General features: G+C 38.1%; 1 protein-coding gene across 6 annotated transcripts; it reads left to right on the top strand.

Annotated features, from left to right (window-relative positions):
• Window positions 1-24807, top strand: LOC127877518 (fibropellin-1-like). 6 transcript variants are annotated; one of them, XM_052423457.1, is made up of 12 exons: window positions 2-304; window positions 5363-5517; window positions 8759-8891; window positions 10099-10247; window positions 11424-11560; window positions 12902-13027; window positions 15680-15895; window positions 16075-16203; window positions 16605-22277; window positions 22667-22728; window positions 23130-23230; window positions 23795-24807. In XM_052423457.1, the coding sequence occupies exons 1-12, from the start codon at window positions 257-259 to the stop codon at window positions 23967-23969; spliced, it is 7104 nt and encodes a 2367-aa protein (XP_052279417.1). In that variant the 5' UTR covers window positions 2-256; the 3' UTR covers window positions 23970-24807. The 6 variants fall into 6 exon arrangements, with proteins under 6 accessions (XP_052279426.1, XP_052279417.1, XP_052279459.1 ...); XM_052423499.1 differs by having other exon boundaries at window positions 3-304; window positions 16605-18035; XM_052423485.1 differs by having other exon boundaries at window positions 6-304; window positions 16605-19778.
• The last annotated feature ends 28 nt before the right edge of the window (window positions 24808-24835 follow it).

Here is a 24835-nt window from a genome sequence, read left to right on the forward strand (position 1 = left end):
ACGCATGTATTTTTTAATTCGAAAGTAAAACGCACGAAAAAAGTGAAACCGCTCGTGACAAGGAAACAAAAGAGATATGTTGTGTGGCCCTCTCGTACTGCACCAGCGTAATGACTAGGCACGAAGAGGACGACACTTACAGATGGAGGCTTATTGTAATCTTTGGACCCGCTGACATTTTATGTAAACATCCAAACTAAAGTGTAGTCGAACTTGAGTGTCGCTCAATGAGCCTGGATTGAACAAGCGGTCGACAATGGACGGAACGCTGACATTGTTTGTGCTCCTTTCAACAGCTGTCGTGGTAAGTTTTTTTAACCAATACAATTTCGCTACTTATTTTTATTTCACCTATTTACGGACATATCACCACAAACATTTAAACTGTGTAATTGTCGAGTTCCGAACGTATTCGCTGATGTTGCGGAAGACGATCCGCCATTTCGCACATGGATGAAAATAAATTTATATAATTATAGTCGGTTATGCAAGCATCATATTAACTTCACTAGCATGCACAATGTGAAGATGGATGTTAGCCCACGTAGCGTTATTGTTTTTAGAACGTTGCTTAGTTCCAAACTATAACATTTTTTTTATTGTCATTTCAAATTTAAGCGTCAAACAGAGAATTTTTTTTCAAAATCTGCATGCAATGATGCACATTGTCAAACACATAAACAAATACTTGCCTAATTTTCTTTAATTCGGCGGTTCCATTCAATAAACGAACACTCGGATTTGAAAAATGGTACTAAACACATTGAATGTCAAATTAATGCGTGTCATGATATTGGCAGCTGTGCAATACAGCGCATACATACGGTCTAATCGAAATCCTTTGCCACTGAATTACTTTATCATTATTTCAGGTTAAGGTCGTATACGTAGTATCATATCTAAACCGAAGAAAATAACGAATAGACCGATTAGGAGCGTGATGCTTATAATATCTGTCATATATTTTCTATGCCATTAATTCGTATAGTAAGATAAGCCTTTGACTTTCCATGCTGATAAGCCCTCTGATCAAGATAATAACCATACCGCTGACCATACAGGTTTATAATGCACCAACGTGAAATGTAATTTAGGCACATCCGTTGCAGGCTCATCAACACGTGCGGACTTAATTTGAAACAGCAGAACTATATTAGACTGACGCAGTATTTTATTTCAAAAATCAAATTCACGTAATGCCATATTCAGATAACACTTGGCAAATCGATTCGCTGAAGACAAAGCGTTAAATCTGGTTATATGACTGATATCGTATGATAGTTTGTCATTAAAATGTTCAGAAAATATGTTCTACCATATAAAAAATAGAGCTCGTTCAAACGTATGTCTCCTTTCATCATGATATTTCCAACGCGCAAAATATCAACAAATGTCAAAAGTTGTTTTGTAAATAGCGTATGCAACATGAAAGGCCCCGTCGATCATCAATGGCGCATAATAGGAACGGCGTTTGACAAATGGTAATGGATGAGACTACAAACTTTTACCGAAAGATGGATTACTCGAATCACTGTTGAGTTAGGTGAAAGAGACTTGGGCATACCTACATGATTAAAAAGGAATGTGAATATTTTATAGATACATCTTCAAATCAGGCAGTATTCCTTTACCTGATAAGGATAATATCAAATATATGACTTGCTTACACCTTTTTGTGAATATAGGATTGACATTATGCGAACTGACTGGCAAACTAACTTTAGACTGCTTATACCTTCTTCTTAGTAACAAATAGGCTTAGTGAAATATTTATTTATTTCTGTTGATGATTATGAAGGCATTCACCCACTTTTACATGAGACGTGCTCTGTGAAAAGGGGGTTTAATGCATGTGCGTAAAGTGTCGTCCCAGACTGCACACGCTTATCGGAGACAACACTTCCCGCTTAAAACTGGATTTTTGCTAAGAAAAGACGTTCTGTAAACATAAAATATCATAAAAGCGGACTGCACAGGCTAATCTGGGACGCCACTTTACGCACATGCATTTAACCCCCTTTCCACAGAGCACGGCTAATATATATTATAAAGACATTTTATACATGCACCACCTTTATACGCCCATGCAATAGCTCAATGTATTTGTATTTTATCTTATGTTTGAGATTTCGAATTCTTGCCCGCTCATATTTGGACTTGAATAAATAATTATACGGTCATTTCCCTCTACATCTGATTCAAATCGTACTGTTTGCTTGAATTATAATGCGCACTTACTACATGCTAACAACTTAGAACTGTCATCAAGACAAGACAAGACAAGACAAATATTTATTCAGACTTGCACAGTGTACATCGTCTAAACACTAGATATTTCACATACAATTATGTCACAGAGATAAACATAGTAATAATATAAACATAAGGAGCATCGTATACGTTTAGGAAAAGTTACAGAGATAAACATAGTAGTAACAATAACATAATCAGCATCGTATACGGTTACGAAAAGGCAAGGTAATATATGGAGGATTGCTATATAAATTGATTAACAGCATTAGTAATATTATTTCTTAAAATCAGAGCTTCTTTTACAAATTTGGCTAACTTAATAAGTTCAAATTTATTCGTTGTATTCAGCAACTGGTGGAATTTGTAAAAAGAAGGCCTATTGTAATAACATTTCTTTAAATAGTTTTTTCTAATATCAACGTATAATGGACATTTACAGACAAAATGGTACTCATCTTCAATATCTAATTCGTTACAACAAAGGCAAAAACGTTCATTTCGTGGTATATTTTGACCAGCATATCTTCCAGTTTGAATTCTCAGTGGTAGGCTGGAAGATCGAAGCTTTGCGACATAGTGTCTTAGTGATTTAGGTAATAAATCTAAATAATTTTCGTATACAAATGTTGACTTAAACACACGGTACATATCTAAAACAGAGCTATTTTCAATGGATCGAAACCACTCTTGTTTATAAGTATCAATGACAACAGTTTTAAACTGTGGTATAACTATTTTAACATCGACGGAGCTTGGATTATTAAACACGTATGAAAAACCGTAAGTGTCTAACAATAGTTTAACATTAGATACCCAATTAGAACGACCATTTTGACAATCATTTAATGCTTGTATATAAATCGATTTTAAAATTATGTTATCAGTTTCAATAAGTTTAAACCAACATTTAACCATTTTAACATATCTATGGATAAATAGTGGGTATCTTCCTAACTCGCCATACACCACAGCATTACATACAGTTTGCTTAACGTTTAACAATCTTTTACAAAACTTTAAGTGTATCCTCTCCAATTCCATGGATTTTGCTTTACCCCATATCTCACATGCGTAATTCAGTATGGATCCAACAAAGGCATCGAATAGCTGGAATTGTGTTTTTGGTTTTAAGTCAAACTCTTTACATTTGTTAAATAAAATATTCATAGCTTTAAGTGCTTTTCCACATAAATATTCCTGATTTAAATTAAAATTTCCAGTGTAATTAAAAACAGTTCCCAAATAATTAAAATCATTTACTACTTCTATTTGCTGACCTTCAAATGTCCATGTTTCAGATGGCAATAATCTACCCCGTTTGCGAAACACCATTATTTTAGTTTTATCGGTATTAACCTTTAATCCCCAGCATTTACAATAATTTGAAACAAGATCCAAGTGTTTCTGCACTTCCGCGGGCGATTTACCAATTATAGCCATATCATCTGCGAAAAGTAACAAAATCAATACAATGTCATCAATACTTAGGCCGGAAGAGACGTCATTCTGTAAAAACATTTCTAAGTCTTCTACAAATAAGGAAAACAACAAAGGGGACATAACTTCACCTTGCCGTAATCCTACAGCGTAGTTAAAATAGTCTGAGTATGATGAACAATGCTTAACACATGATTTAACATTTTCATACATACTTTTTATTATTCTAAGCAATTTACCTTCTATGCCGGCCTTGTATATTTTCAGCCATAATGCATTACGGTAAACAGAATCAAAACATTTCATCATGTCAACGTATATTACATAAAGTCTTTTATTTTCATTTATATATTTTTGAACCAGGGACATGAGAATGTATATAGCGTCAATTGTTGAGCGCCCTTTTCTGAATCCGAATTGGGCGTCCGAAATTATATTAAAGTTACTACAAAAAGTTTCTAATCTATTGTTAACAACTGAGGTAAATAGCTTAGATAAACAACTTAGAAGAGTAATCCCTCTATAATTGTTCACATCAGATTTATCACCTTTTTTATGTAGAGGGATTATAATACCTTCCGTCCATTTCTCGGGGAAATGACCAGAGTTCAACACAGCATTAAACAAATCACATATATGCAACGCTAAAATATCAATACATTCAATCAAATATTCGTTTAAAATATAGTCACTTCCATATGCTTTGTTGCGTTTCAATCGTTTTACAGACAATCATCATCGGATAACTATGCCTTACCATTTCACTCCAAGCCATTCACTCTACCAACTAAATCGAACCCAAAACCAAAAAATAACACCAAATAAAACAACCAAATAACGAAGCAACCAAGCAAACAGAGAAAAAAAAACACAACCAACCAAACAAGTTAACCACAAACAACCAACCTCATACAAACCAAAGAACTATAAAACAAATCACCAACTGACCAATTAGTTGCCAACCGAACCTAATTACCCTCTACCCAACCAACAAACCAACCATAAAAACAACCAAACATCCAACCTAACAACCAGAAAACCAACGAGATAGCCAGCCAGTCAGCCAACCAACGAACCAACCAAACAAACAACAAAACAAACAAACAAACCGACAACCCAACAACCAATCAAACAAACTTAACACACACGCACGCACGCACCCACTCACCCACCCACCCACCCACCGACCCACCCACACCCCCCCACACACACAACATAAAATAATTCACCAACTAACCAATCATTGGTCGAAACCGAACCACCGTCTCTCAACTCACTCACTCACTCACTCACTCACTCACTCACTCACTCACTCACTCCCACTCACTCACTCACTCCTCACTCACCTCACTCACTCACTCACTCACTCACTCACTCACTCACTCACTCACTCACTCACTCACTCACTCACTCACTCACTCACTCACTCACTCACTCACCTCACTCACTCACTCACTCACTCACTCACTCACTCACTCACTCACTCACTCACTCACTCACTCACTCACTCACTCACTCACTCACTCACTCACTCACTCACTCACTCACTCACTCACTTACTTACTTACTAACTAACTAACTAACTAACTAGCTAACTAAATAACAAACTTACTTACTAGTTAAGTTAATTACTTACTTACCTTACTTACTTACAATAACGCGTCGTCTACAGGCCGCACTTGGTGGGGGGAAGCTGGAGCTGCGATTCATAAGCTACGTCAACCCGAGAGGGCTGGGGTCGAACGGCCACTGTTGCGACGGCAGGTCCATCTTCTGCTTCAGCTCCTGCGACCACTACTTCACTGTTTGTTTGGACAATAGGAATGGGTATGTACCTTCAAATAAATAACACCAAGCGCGTAAAATGTCGTCTCCGATTAGAATGTGAAGTGTACTGTCCGTACAGGTTTACCAAGGGCGGCACTTTCCGCACACAGTTGGTTAGCGTGTGGCTATGATATTAAAGGGGCCTTTTCACAGATTTTGGCATTTTTTTAACTTATTCATTAAATGCTTTATATCGATAAATGTAAACATTGGATCGTAAAAGCTCCAGTAAAAAATCAAGAATAAAATTAAAAAAAGGAAAAGAACATTGCCCGAACTAGGTTTCGAACCAGTGACCCCTGGAGTCCTGCCAGAGTCCTGAAGTAAAAACGCTTTAGCCTACTGAGCTATTCCGCCGATTACACATACATGATGTATTTTATACCTTATATAAGCAATCTTCGTAGTTTCACAAAATTTTACGACAAAAACAGAACTGTCCAAATTATTCAATCGTTTCGCGTTGCAACGTTTTATAATTTTTAGGTTTTAAAATCGTCAAAAGATGCATATAATGGCTATATTAGACCTTGGTAAATGTTCAGTATTACTGTTTCCTCACAAATATCATAACTAAAACGAAAATTTGCGAATCTGAAACAACTTAAAGGGATCTTTTCACGCTTTGGTAAATTGACAAAATTGAAACAAGAAATATCTTTAAAAAAGATATACGGCGTAAATAGTTTAATGAATGAGATCAAGTATAGCGAATGTCTTTTTCTGTGCAGTTCTTAGCTGCATCACACGCAGTACGGGATGTTACGGGGAGTTTTCGCGGCTTATTTTACATTATAACATATTGCTGGTATAAACCTATAGATACAAAACAGAAAACCAAAAGAAGAATGGAAGTGAAATTTAAACATATGAGTCAACCGGCCACACGAGAAGTATCCGTATTTATAGGCGCGTTCTTCGAACAAACCTGTTTTAGTGGTTTGTCGGGCATTGCTATTTGATTCGATTATTAACAGTATAAATTATCATCGTGCTAATGCTTAAAGTGATATTATGGGCATTTTGCACTGTTGAATTGAGCTGAAAAGAATTAACAGGTCAAAATAGTTAGTTAAAATGTGGTTACTGATTAATTATCTGCAACTCACCTTGCTACCAGTTGTTTATAAAAATATATTTTATACTCGATATTCTTACGTGACCCACCCAGTCCTGTAAGCTGAAATGATCCGTAAAACAATTTCGTGTCTTTGTGTCGTATGAACAAATCTGCACTAAAACTAAATTTAGGTTCAACTCGTAAACGCATGATCAGTTGTCAAACGAAAGTACGGTTGATATTCAAATGCATTATTTTTCTCTTTCTGGTATATTGTTTTAGTATGATGATGCTGCATTAATTAATATAAGTGTATATGAAGTAGAAACATCAAAAATAATAAACGGTTGCGATAGACACCTATAAACTGTTACATGCTCATAATATCACTTTAGTACATTAGGCAATATGGACGAATAATTATTGTTAAATTTATCAACAATAATATTTATCATTGTATTGTTGAAAACACATTAAGAATCTATTATTTACATACCATAATTATATTGCTGAATATCTTCATTTAACATATTTCTGGTCTAAAGAAAATTCCAGGTCACCTAGATCACGGATAGCGTCTTTATTATATAACGATTATTTTACTGGCCGCCAACTCCAGTGATGACCTGTATATAAACTCTGAATGTCCGCGAATTGACCCGATATACCTCGCGGGTTGAAATGCAATGCTTTAAAGTGAGGCCTCGCTTCCATTGCTCTTTATACTTTTACATGTTAACATGTTGACAGGAATAAGGAAGTAAGTACTAAATATGAGAACATAGCCTTTTAAGTATAAACGCTCTTGCGCTGGTAATACTCTGAAAATAAAAGGTGTACGCACAAACTGTATTGATGTCGAGAATTGAGTGTAAAACTGTTCTATCTATTAAGCCTTTTCATTCGAGATAAAATTGTTTCATACAGTAAAACAGTGTTACAAAGACGCGGATATGTTTCCAATGTTCTGGTGGTATACTCAAATCAGCCAATGGAATAAATGAAGTGTATTCATTCGTACCTAGCCGCGGGAAATTTTATTGGAATTTTATTGGACACTTACAAAGGTCAGGCTAAGGTGAAAAGCTGGCTTATGCAGCTTACGCCGAAAAAGTTGTTTCAGATTCGCAAATTTTCGTTTTAGTTATGATATTTATGAGGAAACAGTAATACTGAACATTTACCATGGTCTAATATAGCCATTATATGCATCTTTTGACGATTTTAAAACCTAAAAATTATAAAGCGTTGCAACGCGAAACGATTGAATAATTTGGAGAGTTCTGTTTTTGTCGTTAAATTTTGTGAAACTACGAAGATTGCTTATATAAGGTACATATACTTCAAGTATATGTACTCAGCGGAATAGCTCAGTAGGCTAAAGCGTTTTTACTTCAGGACTCTGGCAGGACTCCAGGGGTCACTGGTTCGAAACCTGGACCGGGCAATGTTCTTTTCCTTTTTTTAATTTTATTCTTGATTTTTTACTGGAGCTTTTACGATCCAATGTTTACATTTATCGATATAAAGCATTTAATGAATGAGTTAAAAAATGCCAAAATTTGTGAAAAGGCCCCTTTAATTAGTGAAATTATCATTTTGATTGATATATATATATATATATATTTGATAGTGAATTTTTTTTGCAGAAAAGTTGATTGTTCGTTATATTATTATTTATCATTCAAAATGATGTTTTCACTAATTAATATTATAGCCACACGCACGCTAACCACCTGTGTTTCCGCATTGCAGCGGACTTTATGGTTAAAAGTAAGTTCTATGAAATAGTCAATACCATAAAAGCTGCGACACATTACGCACGTGGTGCTTTTAATAAAACCCGGTTTAGCCATGATGTATTTACCGAAGGCATTCACCACGTATCAGCGTCCTACCCAACAAATTGGTTATAGGGTCACTAAATGAGGGCATAATGCGGTTTAATTACTATATGTGATCAGTTTATGTATGAACGTTATACATTTTTGTGGTTTAGATCTTATTTAAAGGTAAAATTGTTAACATAAGCAAAATATGAATTTTTAAAATACAATAAAATATGAACGTGCCAATTTATAAATTCATAGATAATGCATGCGAGAAAAGGAACGGCATTACTGATGATCGCAATGCAAAGCCAATTATTAATCACGGTGTGATTACTTTTATTTTATGCAGACCGAACAACATGGTTTCTTGTCCACACGGTTTGACGCGCACTGGCGTCATAAATGACGCGGACACGATAACGTTTTGGAGCAGCATCGGCGGAACGACGAATCCTTTGACATTCTCTTTCACCACGTGGCCTGTAAGTAACAGTTTGTATGGTCTAATCTTCACCAACTCTGATCAATGTATGGTTAATAAGTAACCGGTGTTCATTTACATCATAATTGTTGTCAGTGGCATGTTAAACCCTTTGCATGCTGGGAAATTTGTCGTCTGCTGAAATGTCGTCTTCTGAATTTCTATAATTAGCTTTTTCTTCGATTTTTTTCAAATGAGACTATAAGAATTGCAAACAGTTTGGATCCTGATGAGACGCCACGTTCTGTGGCGTCTCATCTGGATCCAAACTTTTGTTCTGTGGCGTCTCATCTGGATCCAAACTGTTTGCAAAGGCCTTCAAAATTCGGTTCCAGCACTGAAAGAGTTATGTTAAGAAGCCAGGTAGCATATAAAGTTAGGATGATTACGAATAGCCAATTTAGCCGCATTTAAAAATGACGATCTTATTTCGCGGCGAGCGTCTCTTTCAATAAACTATAGGCCAGGGTTTTGTTAAATGTCCATAATAAATTAGACTAACCAATATCGTCAACATTTTATCACACGCGTGCCATGCTCGCAAGTGTCACAAACATGACATGTTACATAACATATACACATACTCAAATATTAAGTACATTCTTATGACTTATAGCTCCTTTAGGTACTATTATGACATATTAGTTTTTTGACTACCGATATGTCGTCGACAGTTACGTCATCGACGGTACGTCAGCGATGACGATTGCCTCTGGTCACGTTACTTATATTCTATGTTAACAACGTTTCACACTATGGTTTGCAAATTAACGTTTTTTGGTTAAGTGGATATCCATTGATTTAATTATGTGTAAGCTTCTAGTATCGCTCATTGGATCATTGTCGACCTGAAATGGCTTGAAGTCACCCTGTGGTGACTAGAAGCCGATTCATGTCACCCTGGGGTGACTTCTAGCCGATTATCGTCACCCGGTCGGCTTGAAGTCACCCCAGGGTGAAATGCATCGGCTTGAAGTCACCCTAGGGTGACAAGAATCGGCTTCTAGTCACCCCGGGTGACTTAAAGCCATTTCAGGTCGACAATGACCCAATGCGCTCTAATATCCGTGATGTGAGTTCATGATATTTACCAACATTTAGTCGTTTATTTCGTGTATAACGGTAACTTTGATATTGCGTTAGCAAGTACATGTACACACGGTTCAGATCGGATTTATTTCATATATGTTTCTTAAATTACTATAAAGGGTTCCATAAAAGTGAAAATTGAGGTTCAAGACCATGACGACAACTCAAACGACTATGTTGATTTCATACCGTCCCAAATCGAAGCCAAGCCGGCAAGCAATCGTGATCAATCACCGGAAGTGAGATTCGAAATGAACCAGCGTACAAGGTAAACTATCCACGGCTATGTACCGTAGTTTTGAATGACACGTTTAGTCAAATAAACGGGTGCTATTGACACCCGAGTCTTGCTGTGGACGTGTCTCTGCTTTTCCCATGATCACATCGTGCCGTTGAATACATAGTATTCTGAACAAGTTAAGATAAGGAAAATTAAACGGACAGTAAGTAACCTGGCACAGCCAATGAAAACTTTTTAATTTTGTGAACTAAATGTACAGGAAGTTTTGGATATAATAGGCATTTGCATTACGTGTCTTTCGCTAAATTGTTCAGACAAGTGTCGGGCAATTTGTTTCGTTTAAACAATCAATTACAGATCAGAGCAAATTGTCATCCGCACCAAAGCGGAAAAAGCGTCTTAGAAAAATAGGCACATGTAATAATGTTTGTGACTCATTTAAAAGAAAAAAAGATCGTGCATACTTACAACATTTAATAAATTAACATGCAGTCTCTGTGTCGATTGCACGTTAATATTACAGGTGCATGCAGTGTGCAGTTTGATTTTTTTTTAATGGTTGGTTGTCCGCCGTCCCTCCTTTAACCAAAATTACAGGTCGCCGTGGTGTAATGGATATGGTGTCCGCCTGGCAACCGGGGGGTCATGGGTTCGATCCCCTCTGTGGGTGCGTTCTTTAGATCTCCCCCAAAGACATCACGTACTGGTTCTAGGCCCAGGAAGGAAACGGACTCGAGAGCATTTCAATAAGCCTAAGGCTTTCGATGCAATCGAGCTAAAATAAATAGGTTTAAACTAAACCAAAATCCCCCCATCTCCTTGTGGTCCTCGGTTGCACGACTCTTGTGATCCCCCCCCCCCCCATCTCCTTGTGGTCCTCGGTTGCACGACTCTTGTGTCGATTTCGATCACACCTATGAGTAACATACACACGAACAAAATGATCAGTTCTTGCTTGGTATTCGGTAAAATCTTTAAAGCTGGAACAAACATTGAATTATTTTAAAGCAAAACATGAATTACCTACAGCTTTGTACGTAACAATTGGACAAGACATTTGCTAGAAACTCATACTCGTGTCGCTATGTTCTATTTAATAATAAGTAAAGGAAATAAAATATAAATAAATTGACAATAACAATAATGTTAAAAAAATGTCTTCACAATATCTATACGTTTATTAATTAGCTTGTTCACCATCAGACTGTCTCTAGCGTACCGCCTGTACTGTGACGTCAACTACTACGGTTCCCAGTGCGATGTCTATTGCGTGCCCAACGACGACGTACGCGGTCATTACACCTGTGACAAGAACACTGGAAAGAGAACCTGCATCGACGGTATGTTAGAAATATAACACGAGACCGCGCTTGACTGCATGCAAATGTAAAGTATAATAACAGAGAGGTTTAAGTAGGGCTAAATTGAAACGTGGGCAAGTTACTTGAACACTGCCCTATTTTTTATAGGAAAGTTACCTGAATCAAAATCATGATTGTTATAGGCATGTTTTATGAAGGCTCATGACTGGTACAATTATGTTACCTGCACACCACCTTATTTGTTAAAGGCATTTTGTCAGAAGACCGTCCTAATTGATACATGTAAGTTACCTGAAAAACTGCCCTGATAGTTATGGGAATGTTTCCAGGAGACCGCCCTAATTGATACATGTAAGTTACCTGGATCACTGCCCTGATTGTTATGAGAATATTTCTAAATGATTGCCCTAATTGATACATGTAAGTTACCTGGACCACTGTCCTCATTGTATGAGCATAGTTCCTGATGATTGCCCTAATTGATACATGTAAGTTACCTGGACCACTGTCCTCATTGTTATGAGCATAGTCCTGATGATTGCCCTAAGTGATACATGTAAGTTACCTGGACCACTGTCCTCATTGTTATGAGCATAGTCCTGATGATTGCCCTAATTGATACATATAAGTTACCTGGACCACCGCCCTGATTATTATGAGCATAGTTCCTGCTGATTGCCCTAATTGATACATGCAAGTTACCTGGACCACTGCCCTGATTGTTATGAGCATATTTCTTGGTGATTGCCCTCATTGATACATGTTAGTTACATAAACCACTGCCCTGATCGTTATGATAATATTTCCTGATGATTGCCCTAATTGATACAAGTAAGTTACATGGGCCACTGTCCTGATTAGTATGGGCATATTTCCTGATGATTGCCCTTATTTATACATGTGAGTTACCGAAACCACTGCCCTGATTGTTATGAGAATATTTCCTGATGATTGTCCTAACTGATACATGTAAGTTACCTAAATCAATGTCCTGATTGTTATGAGCATATTTCCTGATGATAGCCCTATGTTATACATGTAAGTTAACTAAACCACTGTCATGATTGTTATTAGCATATTTCCGGATGATTGCCCTAATTGATATAAAGTAATTTACCTTAACCACTGCCGTGATTGTTATGGACATGTTTTCTGAATACGGACTTTTTTGTTTTGGATTTGTTATCTGAAAAAAACTTGCATAATTTGTATGGGGTTTAATAAAAAATACTTCCCTTATTGTAAATAAAGAACATGCCATTTAATCAACAGAACAAATAACCAAATACAATTTGTTAAATTATAGCAAGTAAACGCAAGCGAGTAACAAAAATCTTGAAAGAGCAATTACTTTTTCAGGTTGGTCTGGTGACCAGTGCAATATTGACAAAGACGACTGCTTTGGTAACCTGTGCAAGAACAGGGCTCGATGCGTGGATAGGTTTAAAAGCTACGACTGCGATTGTAAAGACACCGGATACAAAGGTATGACTTAATTATGGCCCGGTCTAACGAATATGTAACGGAGAGAAAAGTGACAAAATATGCAGATTATGGTTATCCGGTGATAAAATTTACCTGCTCTGCCGCTCAAGACTCTCGCAATCGGTGTGTGAAGCGTATGAAACACACAATGACCGCACAAGTACCGGTGATATAACGGGAAAAACGTACGTTTAACGGATATGTACCGGATAATTAACGATCGGCTAATGGATATTACCGTGCGAGTAACGGACTTCTACCAGATAAAACGGCGGTGTAACGCATTAGGACCGGACAAAACGTTCTCTCAACGTGAGAGGAACGGAAAAGTACCGAACACCATCGGATGCAGCACCACGACCTCCAATGTCAGCCCAGACGAACTTGTAGTCAGAATCCACCAGAGCTAGCAGGGCAACAGAGAAGTACTTCTTCTAGTTAAAATACGTAGACCCGGACCTGGACATTTGCAGGCAATAATTATGTTTGCCATTAATAGCACCAAGAGTATGGGGAAATTTCAGCCGTCCCTGAAGCCGTCCGCTATTCGCGTCCAATGGGCAGCTGTTGTTGGCAACGGCATCACCTCGTCAGCTTACTCATCTATGACTGCTCTACAAACCTGACGTGTAAAAGATAACAGTATAATAACATGATAACAGTATGGATAAGCTATCGTGGATTATAAGTGTATGACACAGTAGATAATCCATAAGGTAAAACTATACTACTTGATAAACCGTGCTTATAACTGGGTGCATTTCAAGATATGCGCACAAAACAGTTCAAATGGTAATATACACTTTAGGAGGTTAGTGTTGTAGTGCGCGCACTCATCTATTTGCCTTTTATCCAATAACTAAACACAATGCAATATATATATATATATATATATATATATATATATATATATATATATATATATATATATATATATATATATATATATATATATATATATATATAATGACTAACAGAAGCCTTTTTAAATAAATTTGAACTTAATAGTAAATTAAGTGCTACTTACTTCTGGCATGAGAAGAGAAATAGTGTTGTGGGGTACCCTCCAGCCGAATCGCATATCACGGTACTTTGAACTAGACGCAAGATGCCGCAGCGCAATTGCTAGCTTCATCCCTGGTTCCATTAGAAGTCTGTAGTTGTTGCGCTGTTTCGTTATCATTGGGCCCACTCGTGCGAGAATCTCATCAAACATCTCGGGTGGCATTCTCATGAAGTTGGTGAATGCGCGTTTGTCCTCTCGTCGTAGTTCGACCATAAGTTGGTCACACAGACCGAACTGACGCCTCCGCTCGGAGCCCAGCCAAGCCCTGATCCACCATCGGCGCTGCCTCCGTCTCATTGCTCTCTTTTGAGCAAGTCGATGCATGGACAGATTAGCATCCAAAAGGCCAATCTGGGCCTGCACGAGGGTGGCACGCCACTCTAATTGAATGCGAGCACGACACTCCATTGCACATGTCCTTCTCACAAGGCGTACCAAAATGAGATGATACTTCGACCCATAAGCTCATTACGGTTAAATGTATTTCAACAGTTTTGTTCCGCCACATTTCTCGCACTTTGTATACGTTAGCTGCCCGTTATTTTCTGTTGAACATGCGTTAGGTGTCCGGAACGGTCCGGTTAATTCGTTGCAAGTCTTGTATTAGTTTGGTAGTTGTCCGGTGGTGGACCAGGACAACCGGACATTAACGAACTTAAACCGGATACGTACAGGAGGTGTAACGCACGTGTTCCGAACAAACCGTAAACTAACGTATGAAGACCGCACATCAAACGGAGGTCTCTGTCCGTTTTATCCGGTGGAAAATTTTGAACATGCTCAAAACTTCCCAACGGACGAAACGGATGTAAACGGACATCGCCGAACAAGGAGCGGATTCACCGGATAAGAACGGACACGAACGGATAAAATGATTTTATGTCCGTTTCTCGTCCGTTACCTCGGTGTGACCGGGCATTTAAGAGATACTTATTTTATGCTTTCCGATGGTTTATAGTTTAATATCGTTGAATTAAAACTGATATTTCACTGTTTCAAACAGTGAAAAATAACAGTGAAAATTATCGATAATTTTCTTTGTTTGACCGGAACTATTTTTTAGATATCTTTGATTTCCCCATTGTCGATTACTCTGAATTGCGTGTTTATTAAAAATACGGATAAGCTTCACTTGAACATACATGTAAAAACTATTTCGGGGTGCCCAAAGGGGAATATTTTCCGGAACGGCTGCGCCACTCGTGAAAATATCATTTTCTGTGATCACTCGTGAATTAAAATCGATATTCCACCGAATCCAACAAATAACCTCTATATATTTACATAATATTCGTGTAATCACAGCCCGTTCGCAGAATAGGGTTTTGAAAATCAATGCAATACTTATTTCTGCTTTAAAGATTATCGTCATTAGCTATTTCTTAATTTATAGTATAATGTACATTTTGTTTTGGGCTATATAAAATGGAACATACACTGGACATCGACATTTCCATCGGTTACTTGTAAAATAGACGGCGATCGAGTAATATTGAAAAACATTCAGCGCTTCGATCGTAACTTATACTAGCTATTAAACAATGACGCCACCTTTTTGAAAGCAAAAACATTCTGTTTTGTTTCAGGTACATTTTGTGAAACGGACATTGATGAATGTGTTATACAGCCCTGTGAAAATGGCGGGACTTGCATAAACACGCCAGGAAACTACACGTGTTCCTGTTCGCCATCTTGGACCGGTGCACATTGCGAAACCACTTCGAACATTTGTATCAGTAAGCCCTGCGAACATCAAGGAGAGTGTATTCCAGATGGCATCTCATTTAGATGTAATTGTACAGGTGAACAATGTTTTGAATGATTGTTTTATTGATAGCAAGTAAAGTTTGATCTATTTCAGAACCGATACATCACGAACAAAGCATTATTTACTACAAAGCCTAATTAATGATACAACAATTTATTTATTTATTTTTCGGCTGGCGATATAAATCTAAATATTCGAATTGTGGTTCAACAGGTGGGTGGACGGGAATGAGATGCAACATAAATATCAACGAGTGTAAGGAAAGACCCCGCTGCAAGAACGGTGGAACGTGCATAGACCTAATGGGATCCTACCAGTGTGTCTGCATATATGGATTTGAAGGTTCGAAACTTCAAATCAGAAACTAGAGGGAAAGGTTTTTTGACACAAAGTGAAACTTCAGCTTACCAACGGGAAAGAAATCTTATTATAGCACGTGGTCCTATAGTTTAATTTCCGAACAGTAAATTAGTAAAGAAACATTAGACGCAACAAACAAATACGTGAGAAACACGGTCATCGTCTTTGAACGGTCCGTGCAGAGCATAGATAATCCTGAAGTAAATGGAAGCCATTTGCACATTAATGTTAAATCGGTCTTTGCAGATCTACCAATTGAGTTTCCATTACCAAATGTCATGCTTGCGTCATTTTATCTCGAATTATGTTAAATTAAATATCTGTTTGGGAGAATCGAAACATTAAAATATATACATGTATGTTTATACTCCAATTTGTTTCAGGAAATCATTGTCAGGTAAACATTGACGACTGCAAGTCCAATCCTTGCATTCACAACTCGATCTGTGTTGATCTCGTCAATAACTATCGCTGCGACTGCAAGCCTGGCATGACTGGCAGCTTCTGCGAAAACGATATACCCGAGTGCGAGTCCCATCCGTGCAAGAACAACGCAACGTGCGAGGAGTTCATAGGCGGGTTCAACTGTACATGCGCACGAGGATTTGATGGACATCTGTGTGAAAATAATTTAGATGACTGCGATCCGATGCCGTGCATGAACGGAGCAAGTTGCGTAGATGGTGCCGATTCGTACGCCTGTATTTGCCCCAAAGGGTTTGAAGGTTCCCATTGCGAGGCGGATGTGAACGAATGTGAACTGAATACTAGGCTTTGTCAGAACAATGCGGTTTGCATTAATACGGATGGGTCGTTCGTTTGTGATTGCCTCGAAGGATTCACGGGCGAAATATGCGACACTGATATTAATGAATGTGAATCTAACCCGTGTTCGAATAATGGCACCTGCGAAAACCGGATAGGTCCTTTTGCATGTCTTTGCCCTAAAGAATTCAAAGGACAGTTTTGCGAACGTGAAGTCGATGAATGCGAATCGACGCCTTGTGAACACGGAGGATCATGTACGGACGCCGTTGGTGGTTTCTATTGTCAATGTGCTCCGGGTTTCGATGGGGGAACGTGTGCAATAAATGTGAACGACTGTGATGAAATTAAGTGCCAGAATGGCGGAACGTGTGTAGATTTGGTTAATGATTACTCGTGCCTTTGTGCACACGGTTTCTCTGGAAAAGGATGCGAGTATGATATCGATGAGTGTGTTGATAAGCCTTGTATGAATAATGGAACGTGTGTTGATCAAGTAGGTGACTTTGTTTGTGTCTGTGGTAATGGTTTTACTTCCAAATTGTGTAACACAAACATTGACGACTGCAATGGGTCCCCGTGTAAGAACAACGCAACATGTGTAGATTTCGTGGCCGGTTTCTCATGTCTTTGCCCAAAGGGTTTTACGGGTAATGTTTGTAAAGAGGAAATAAATGAATGCAGGTCAAACCCATGTCTTCATAACGGCTCTTGTGTCGACCTAATTAATTCATTTAAATGTATTTGCCAACCCGGATTCACTGATATATCATGTGCAATGGATATTAATGAATGTTCTTCATATCCATGTAGAAACAATGGAACCTGTTCAGATTTAATGAATTCGTTTTCTTGCCATTGTGCTGACGGCTTTACGGACCTTACATGCGGAACTAACATCAATGAATGTGAAGGGATCACCTGCCATAACCATGGAATCTGCATCGATGGGGTAGGAAAATTTGTTTGCGATTGTGAAGCGGGTTTTACTGGAGATGAATGCGAACTTGACGTGGATGAATGTTCAAATGTTACCTGTCAAAACAACGGTACATGTGTTGACTTAATTGCTGCTTTCAAATGTCAATGTATGCATGGCTTTACTAACACTTATTGTGAATCAGATATCGATGAATGCGTCAACGTTAAGTGTCTTAATGATGGTTCATGCCTGGATCTTGTTGGAGGATACAGATGTCAATGCGCCAATGGGTTTGCTGGAAATAATTGTGAAACAGATATTAATGAATGCGAACATACGGAGTGTGAAAATAATGGTACATGCGTAGATCTTGTTGGTGATTACAAATGTCTATGCGCCAACGGCTTTACGGGCAATAATTGTAAAACAGACATTAATGAATGTGAAAATGCTATTTGTTTAAATAATGGAACATGCGTGGATACAATAGCGAATTACACGTGCAGTTGTATCAAAGGATTTACTGGAATTCATTGTGAAAGTGACATAAATGAATGCGAAAGCGTTACATGCCAAAATACTGGCACTTGTGCGGACTTTGTGGGGGGTTTCAAATGTATTTGTGCTAATGGATTCACCGGTACACACTGTGAAACGGATCTAAATGAATGTCTTCATGTGATATGCGAAAACTATGGAACTTGTTTGGACTTAGCAAATGATTTCAAATGTTTATGTGCCCCAGGGTATACTGGTGATAATTGTGAAACCGAAGTTAACGAATGTCTGAATGTTTTATGCCAAAATAATGGAACATGTTTAGACTTGTTAGGAGAATTCCAATGCCAATGTGCAAAAGGATATACTGGTTTTAATTGCGAAACTGAAATAAATGAATGCCTAAGTGTAACATGCAAGCATAATGGAACTTGTTTGAACCTTGTACATGATTTCAAATGCCAATGCCGAAAAGGTTTTACTGGTAAATATTGTGAAACTGAACAAAATGAATGCATCAATGTAACATGCCAAAATAATGGAACTTGTTTAGACTTAACGGGTGAATTCAAATGTCAATGTACCAAAGGATATATTGGTATACAATGTGAAAGCAATATAAATGAATGCCTAAATGTATCATGCCAAAATAATGGAACTTGTGTGGACTTACTTGGTGAATTCAAATGTCAATGTGGCAAAGGATATACTGGTGTACACTGTGAAAGCGATATAAATGAATGCCTCAATGTATCATGCCAAAATTACGGGACATGTGTGGATCTCGTAGGGAAATTCTATTGCAAATGTTCGGATGGTTTTACTGGACATACATGTGCTGAAAACATCGATGACTGTGCTGACAATCCCTGCATCAATGGTGGGAGTTGCAAAGATCTCGTTGCGAGTTACAAATGCATCTGTGCACCAGGGTTTTCAGGGAAAACATGTTCTGAAAATATTGACGAATGCTTGTCGAATCCATGCAAAAATAATGGAACATGTAAAGATGGTTTAAACGGATTTGCGTGCGCTTGTGTGCAAGGTTTTCAAGGAGACATCTGTGGAATCGATGTTAATGAATGCGATGACGACGTGCAGCCATGCTTAAATGGTGGAACGTGCGAAAATGGGCTCGGTGTCTACAGCTGCATATGTTCTGATGGGTTCTCAGGACAAAGATGCGAATATGACAAAGATGAATGCGAATCCAAGCCATGCATCAATGGCGGAACGTGTCAAAATGTGATTGGGGGATTTGTGTGCAATTGCCATAAAGGGTTTTCTGGGAAAACCTGTGAACAGTACATAGATGAATGTACGACGACACCAACGCCTTGCTTGAATGGTGGATCGTGCCTAAATTTAATTGGTAACTATGCATGCGCATGTAACCTGTCTTTTACAGGGCTCGCATGTGAAACCGATGTTCATGAGTGTCGTTTTAGCGCGTGCCAGAACGGAGGTATTTGCGAGAACGTGCATGGCTCGTTTATTTGTAATTGCATGCCTGGGTTTGACGGCAACGATTGCCAGCATGACGTTAATGAATGCGAGTTTGATGTATGTAGCAACAATGGAGTTTGTGTAAATAATATAGGCTCTTTTTCCTGTATTTGTGGTACCGGTTACACCGGCAAAGTTTGTACTCAGGAAATTAACGAATGTGAAAGCTCACCATGCAAAAATAATGGTACATGTGTTGATAAAATAAGAAATTATGAATGTTCGTGTCCAAAAGGGTTCGGGGGGCAAACTTGTGAGGAAGATTTAAACGAATGCGTCAAAAATACATGTAAAAACAACGGGACTTGTTTTGATTTACCAGGCGACTTTGAATGTCATTGCAGTCCATTGTTCTCTGGAAAAACGTGTGAGTCTGACATAAATGAATGTGCCTTTGAAATATGTGACAATAATGGTACATGTGTTAACACTCACGGTGATTTTAATTGTAAATGTGGGATTGGTTTCGAAGGCATATTTTGCGAAACAGACGTCAATGAATGCTATTTGAATCCGTGTGTCAATGGTGGTCAATGCACAAACCTTTACGGTAGCTATACTTGTTTTTGCCCCAGTGGCGTTACCGGTGTAACTTGTGAAAGCGATATCAACGAATGTGGTATAGGAATTTGCAAAAATGAAGTAAGTTGTAAGAATGTCTTTGGTTCTTATATATGCGAATGCAAATCTGGTTTTGAGGGAAAGAATTGTAGTGAGGACATTAACGAATGCAACAGCAATGTTTGTAAAAATGAAGGCCGGTGTGTTAATACTCTGGGGTCTTTTTCGTGCGACTGTACTCAGGGTTATACAGGAGACTTATGTCAATATGACATTGATGAATGCCTCGTGGTTTCTGGGCATTGTGTCCATGGAACTTGTAAAAACACTCAGGGTTTTTATATTTGCACTTGTGATATTGGTTATTCGGGTTTTTCTTGTTTAGATGATATTAATGAATGCAAAGATTCCATTTTGTGTCAAAATGGGGGAATCTGTGTCAACAATCCAGGTTCATTTTCTTGCATATGTGATAGCAGATTTACAGGAACTTTCTGTGAATCCGACGTGAACGAATGTCTTTCGGAGGTTTGTTCAAACAATGGGACATGCAGAAACGTAATAGGCTCTTTTTTGTGCGAATGTCAAACAGGATTTGAAGGAAAATACTGTGAAACAGACGAAAATGAGTGTGTCGGAAGCGTTTGTCACAACGGTGGATCTTGTGTCAATATGTTAGGGTCTTACCGTTGCGAGTGCATGGTGGGATTTGTAGGCGATGATTGCTCATTAGTAAAAGACTTTTGCCTCGGTGTTCAATGTGAAAACGGCGGCGTCTGTATCAATAGTTACAAAACATTTCAGTGCGTATGTGAAACGGGTTTCCGAGGAGAGCTGTGCGACATGAATGTAAATGAATGCTCAGGATCGGTTTGTTTAAATGGTGGTCAGTGCATTAACACTCTTGGGAGTTTTAATTGTTTGTGTACTCCAGGTTATACAGGGCAGAACTGTGTTTCTGACATAGACGAATGTGAACTTTTAACATGTCAAAACAATGCTGCTTGTGAAAATCTACATGGGTCGTTTAACTGCACTTGCCAGAGTGGGTATACGGGTCGGCTTTGTGAGAATGACCTGAACGAATGTCAAAGAAATCCTTGTTTGAATTCCGGCCGTTGTATCAATACACTCGGTTCTTACGCATGCCAGTGTCAAGCTGAGTGGACCGGAGAATCGTGTGAAAGGGATGAGAATGAGTGTATTGCCAGAAATCCTTGCGAGAACAACGCAACCTGTATAAATACCATTGGAAATTATACGTGTAAATGTGCACGCGGCTTCGAAGGACGGCATTGTGATCGCGATGTAGACGAATGCAACGACAATCCCTGTCGTAATGTCGGAAACTGTATAAATACCCTTGGCTGGTTTATTTGTGAGTGCATAGAAGGTTTCACGGGTACTGACTGTAGTGAAGACATTAATGAATGTCTATTAAGAAATCCATGCATGAAAAACAGTTCTTGTTTTAATACTTTCGGTTCTTTCATTTGCAATTGCAGAACCGGTTTCACTGGTAACAATTGCCAAGATGACATTGACGAATGCGCGGTTCAGTCTGATGCTTGTGATCATGGCATGGAATGCGTTAACACAGTGGGTTCATTTCAGTGTCATTGTCCGATAGGTTTATCGGGTCCCACGTGCTCAGACCTGATAGCTGATTGCAGACAGACCGGGTGTTCGCATGTCAAGAAATGCATGTCTGTAAACAATTCTTTCAAGTGCATGTGTCCTGATGATGTGCCCGAATGTGAAATACATCCTGAGCAACTGCAGAAATCTATGTTAGAACTATGGGGTAATCATCTTTTACTTTTTATAGAAATCATAACCATCTAAGAATTTGAACCTCTGCTTTTAAATATATCATTTTTAAGCATATAAAATAGGCTAAACAGTTATTCGTTTCCTTATTTTAATACTTTAAGTCGCGCAATAGTACTGCAAATGTCTTGTGATAAGTAAAGGAACCGCATTGTATAAGTTTTCTCTCCTTTCGATGCAGCGGAAGTTTCGCTTTATTCGTATTTAATGTTTAAATTGCAGCTTCTTTGTTACAAAATAACAAATTCGCTTGAAACAGTGTTCATTGTTACATGTAGGAAGACTATAAAAAAAAGACATATTAATATTACCCTGACGTCAATAAATGTAACATTATTTTATCCTGGTATCAAATCATTTCAGAAACCGGTGACAACGCTCGAGGGAGCGTTGGTAAAGCTGATAAGCAGGGGGCGGAGGAAAAGGTATGGAAGTCGGGTTGCCAATATATATAACGCAAAACTTAAGTCGGGAACATGGGTTGCTGTCACAATATTTGAACGACATATGAAGGAGGGGGGATGTTGGGTATTCTTGCTGTTGTTAAAGTTTAAAATAATGTATACTTTGTTTTATAATTAAATGATGGATCTGTATGTGCGCAACTGTACTGAAAGGCACATAAATAACTATATGCACAAAGTGACGTCTGAGATGATTAAATACTGCTTTCATTGCTAATGTACATGCCTGTATGCCAATGTTCAGTGAATTTATCATTTTAGTATACGGTGATGTATTTAACAGTTGGTTTTGTCCATACGCGTATACATTAAACAACAATGTACAAAGCAGTTATACCTTATATTGGCATATTCCGTTGCAGTTAAGTTGGGTTGATTCTAACTGGTACGTGATACTGATACTCAGTGCGGCCACACTCGCCTTGATCTTCATCCCTGCGGCAATTGCAATAAAGAAGCGCAGGCTAGTGGTCAATTTTTATTGTTTATTAAACTGTTACTCCTTCTCTCTCTCATCTAAGCTTGTTGTGATATTAGTTAAACGAGTAAGAATGTCAACGAATTTTTATTGATCAATTAAAAAGATGCATAAAAGAAGAAAAAAATCGCGTAATAGAATAATTAACAAACAACTAGTCATAAACATGTAACTGCTTATCTCTTACACAGTAACAAAGCCGTTCAACATTCAACTATGAGAATATGAGCCTTGTTCTGAGAAAACAGGACTTAATGCATGTGCGTTAAGTGTCGTCCCAGATTAGCCTGTGCAGTTCGCACAGGCTAATCAGGGACGACACTTTCCGCCCAAACTAGATTTTCGGTAAAAAGGGACTTCCTTTAAACGAAAAGTACCATAAAAGCGGAAAGTGTCGTCCTTGATTAGCCTGTGTGGATTGCACAGGCTAATCTGGGACGACATTTTACGCACATGCATTAAACCCAGTTTTCTCAGAACACGACTCATATGTATAGGTTTTCATCATGAAGTTATTTTCCAGTATACGATTACTTTGCTCGTTTGCAGGCATAAGCGAGCTCGAGCTATCGACATGATCAACTACTATCCGACCCAGGAAGAGCTAGCGGTGCACGGATTCGACAACCAGCTGTACGGAATGGAGATCTTTCAGCCCGTTGAAATCGTCACCGACAATCAGGCGACGAGTTCTCATCAGCAGCCGAATTCATTTGGACATTGAATTATCGGGGAAATACATCTTGTGCGGGCACCGGCCAAAATCCTTTAATATTGAATACTACGTAATTAATAGAAAAAAAAATAAAAACCGATTTAAGAACAGTCGGCCGAAATACTTCGGCTATTGAATTATCGTTAGAGTTAATACACACAGGGAATCCGTCGTCCAAAATCCTTTGTGTATTGAATTTAATTTAATTGCAATTAATATACGAAACAACTCATCAAACTGATCAAAACACTCAGCCCGTACACAAGAAAAAAACGTTAAGGGTCGCCACAACAATTTGGGGTCTGACGGGTTTGTGGAAACACTCATTTTGTACACCTTACTGTAGCGATTCGATCGATTTGAAGACTAGTTGCACCATTTTTAGTCAAGTATACATTGATGAGGCGCTTGCTTTAAATACTTAGTACCTCGTTCTATCAACCAAAGTGTTTTGTTGGACATTGCCATGAAGTGGATTGTGGTTCATTCGTATGCATGTTATCACAGGGACCAATGCTTTACCAAAGCGATGGTATTTTGAAACATTTTTTTCTCAAGACGAAGCTTTGAATGAATACATATGGACCATGTGTCCGTCGAATAAAACATCGTTTGGACATGTTTACATTACATGTATATTATGTTGTTTGAAACAATGTGATGGCTTGTAATCTCTATATGTGAATACTTAATTTTATATCAAAATATGCATACTTTTGATCCACCATGCATGTATATATGTTTCAGATAATTAAGTGCATATTATATGAATTATCCGTGTTTTCAGAGTGTGTGCTATTGCAATTTGCCGTAAATATGCTATGTCAATACAAACATTTAAATTTAAGTTATTTGAAACGATTTTAAATCGACCA

The sequence above is a fragment of the Dreissena polymorpha genome, chromosome 1 (genome assembly GCF_020536995.1).
Source record: "Dreissena polymorpha isolate Duluth1 chromosome 1, UMN_Dpol_1.0, whole genome shotgun sequence".
Taxonomy (NCBI): Eukaryota; Metazoa; Mollusca; class Bivalvia; order Myida; family Dreissenidae; genus Dreissena; species Dreissena polymorpha.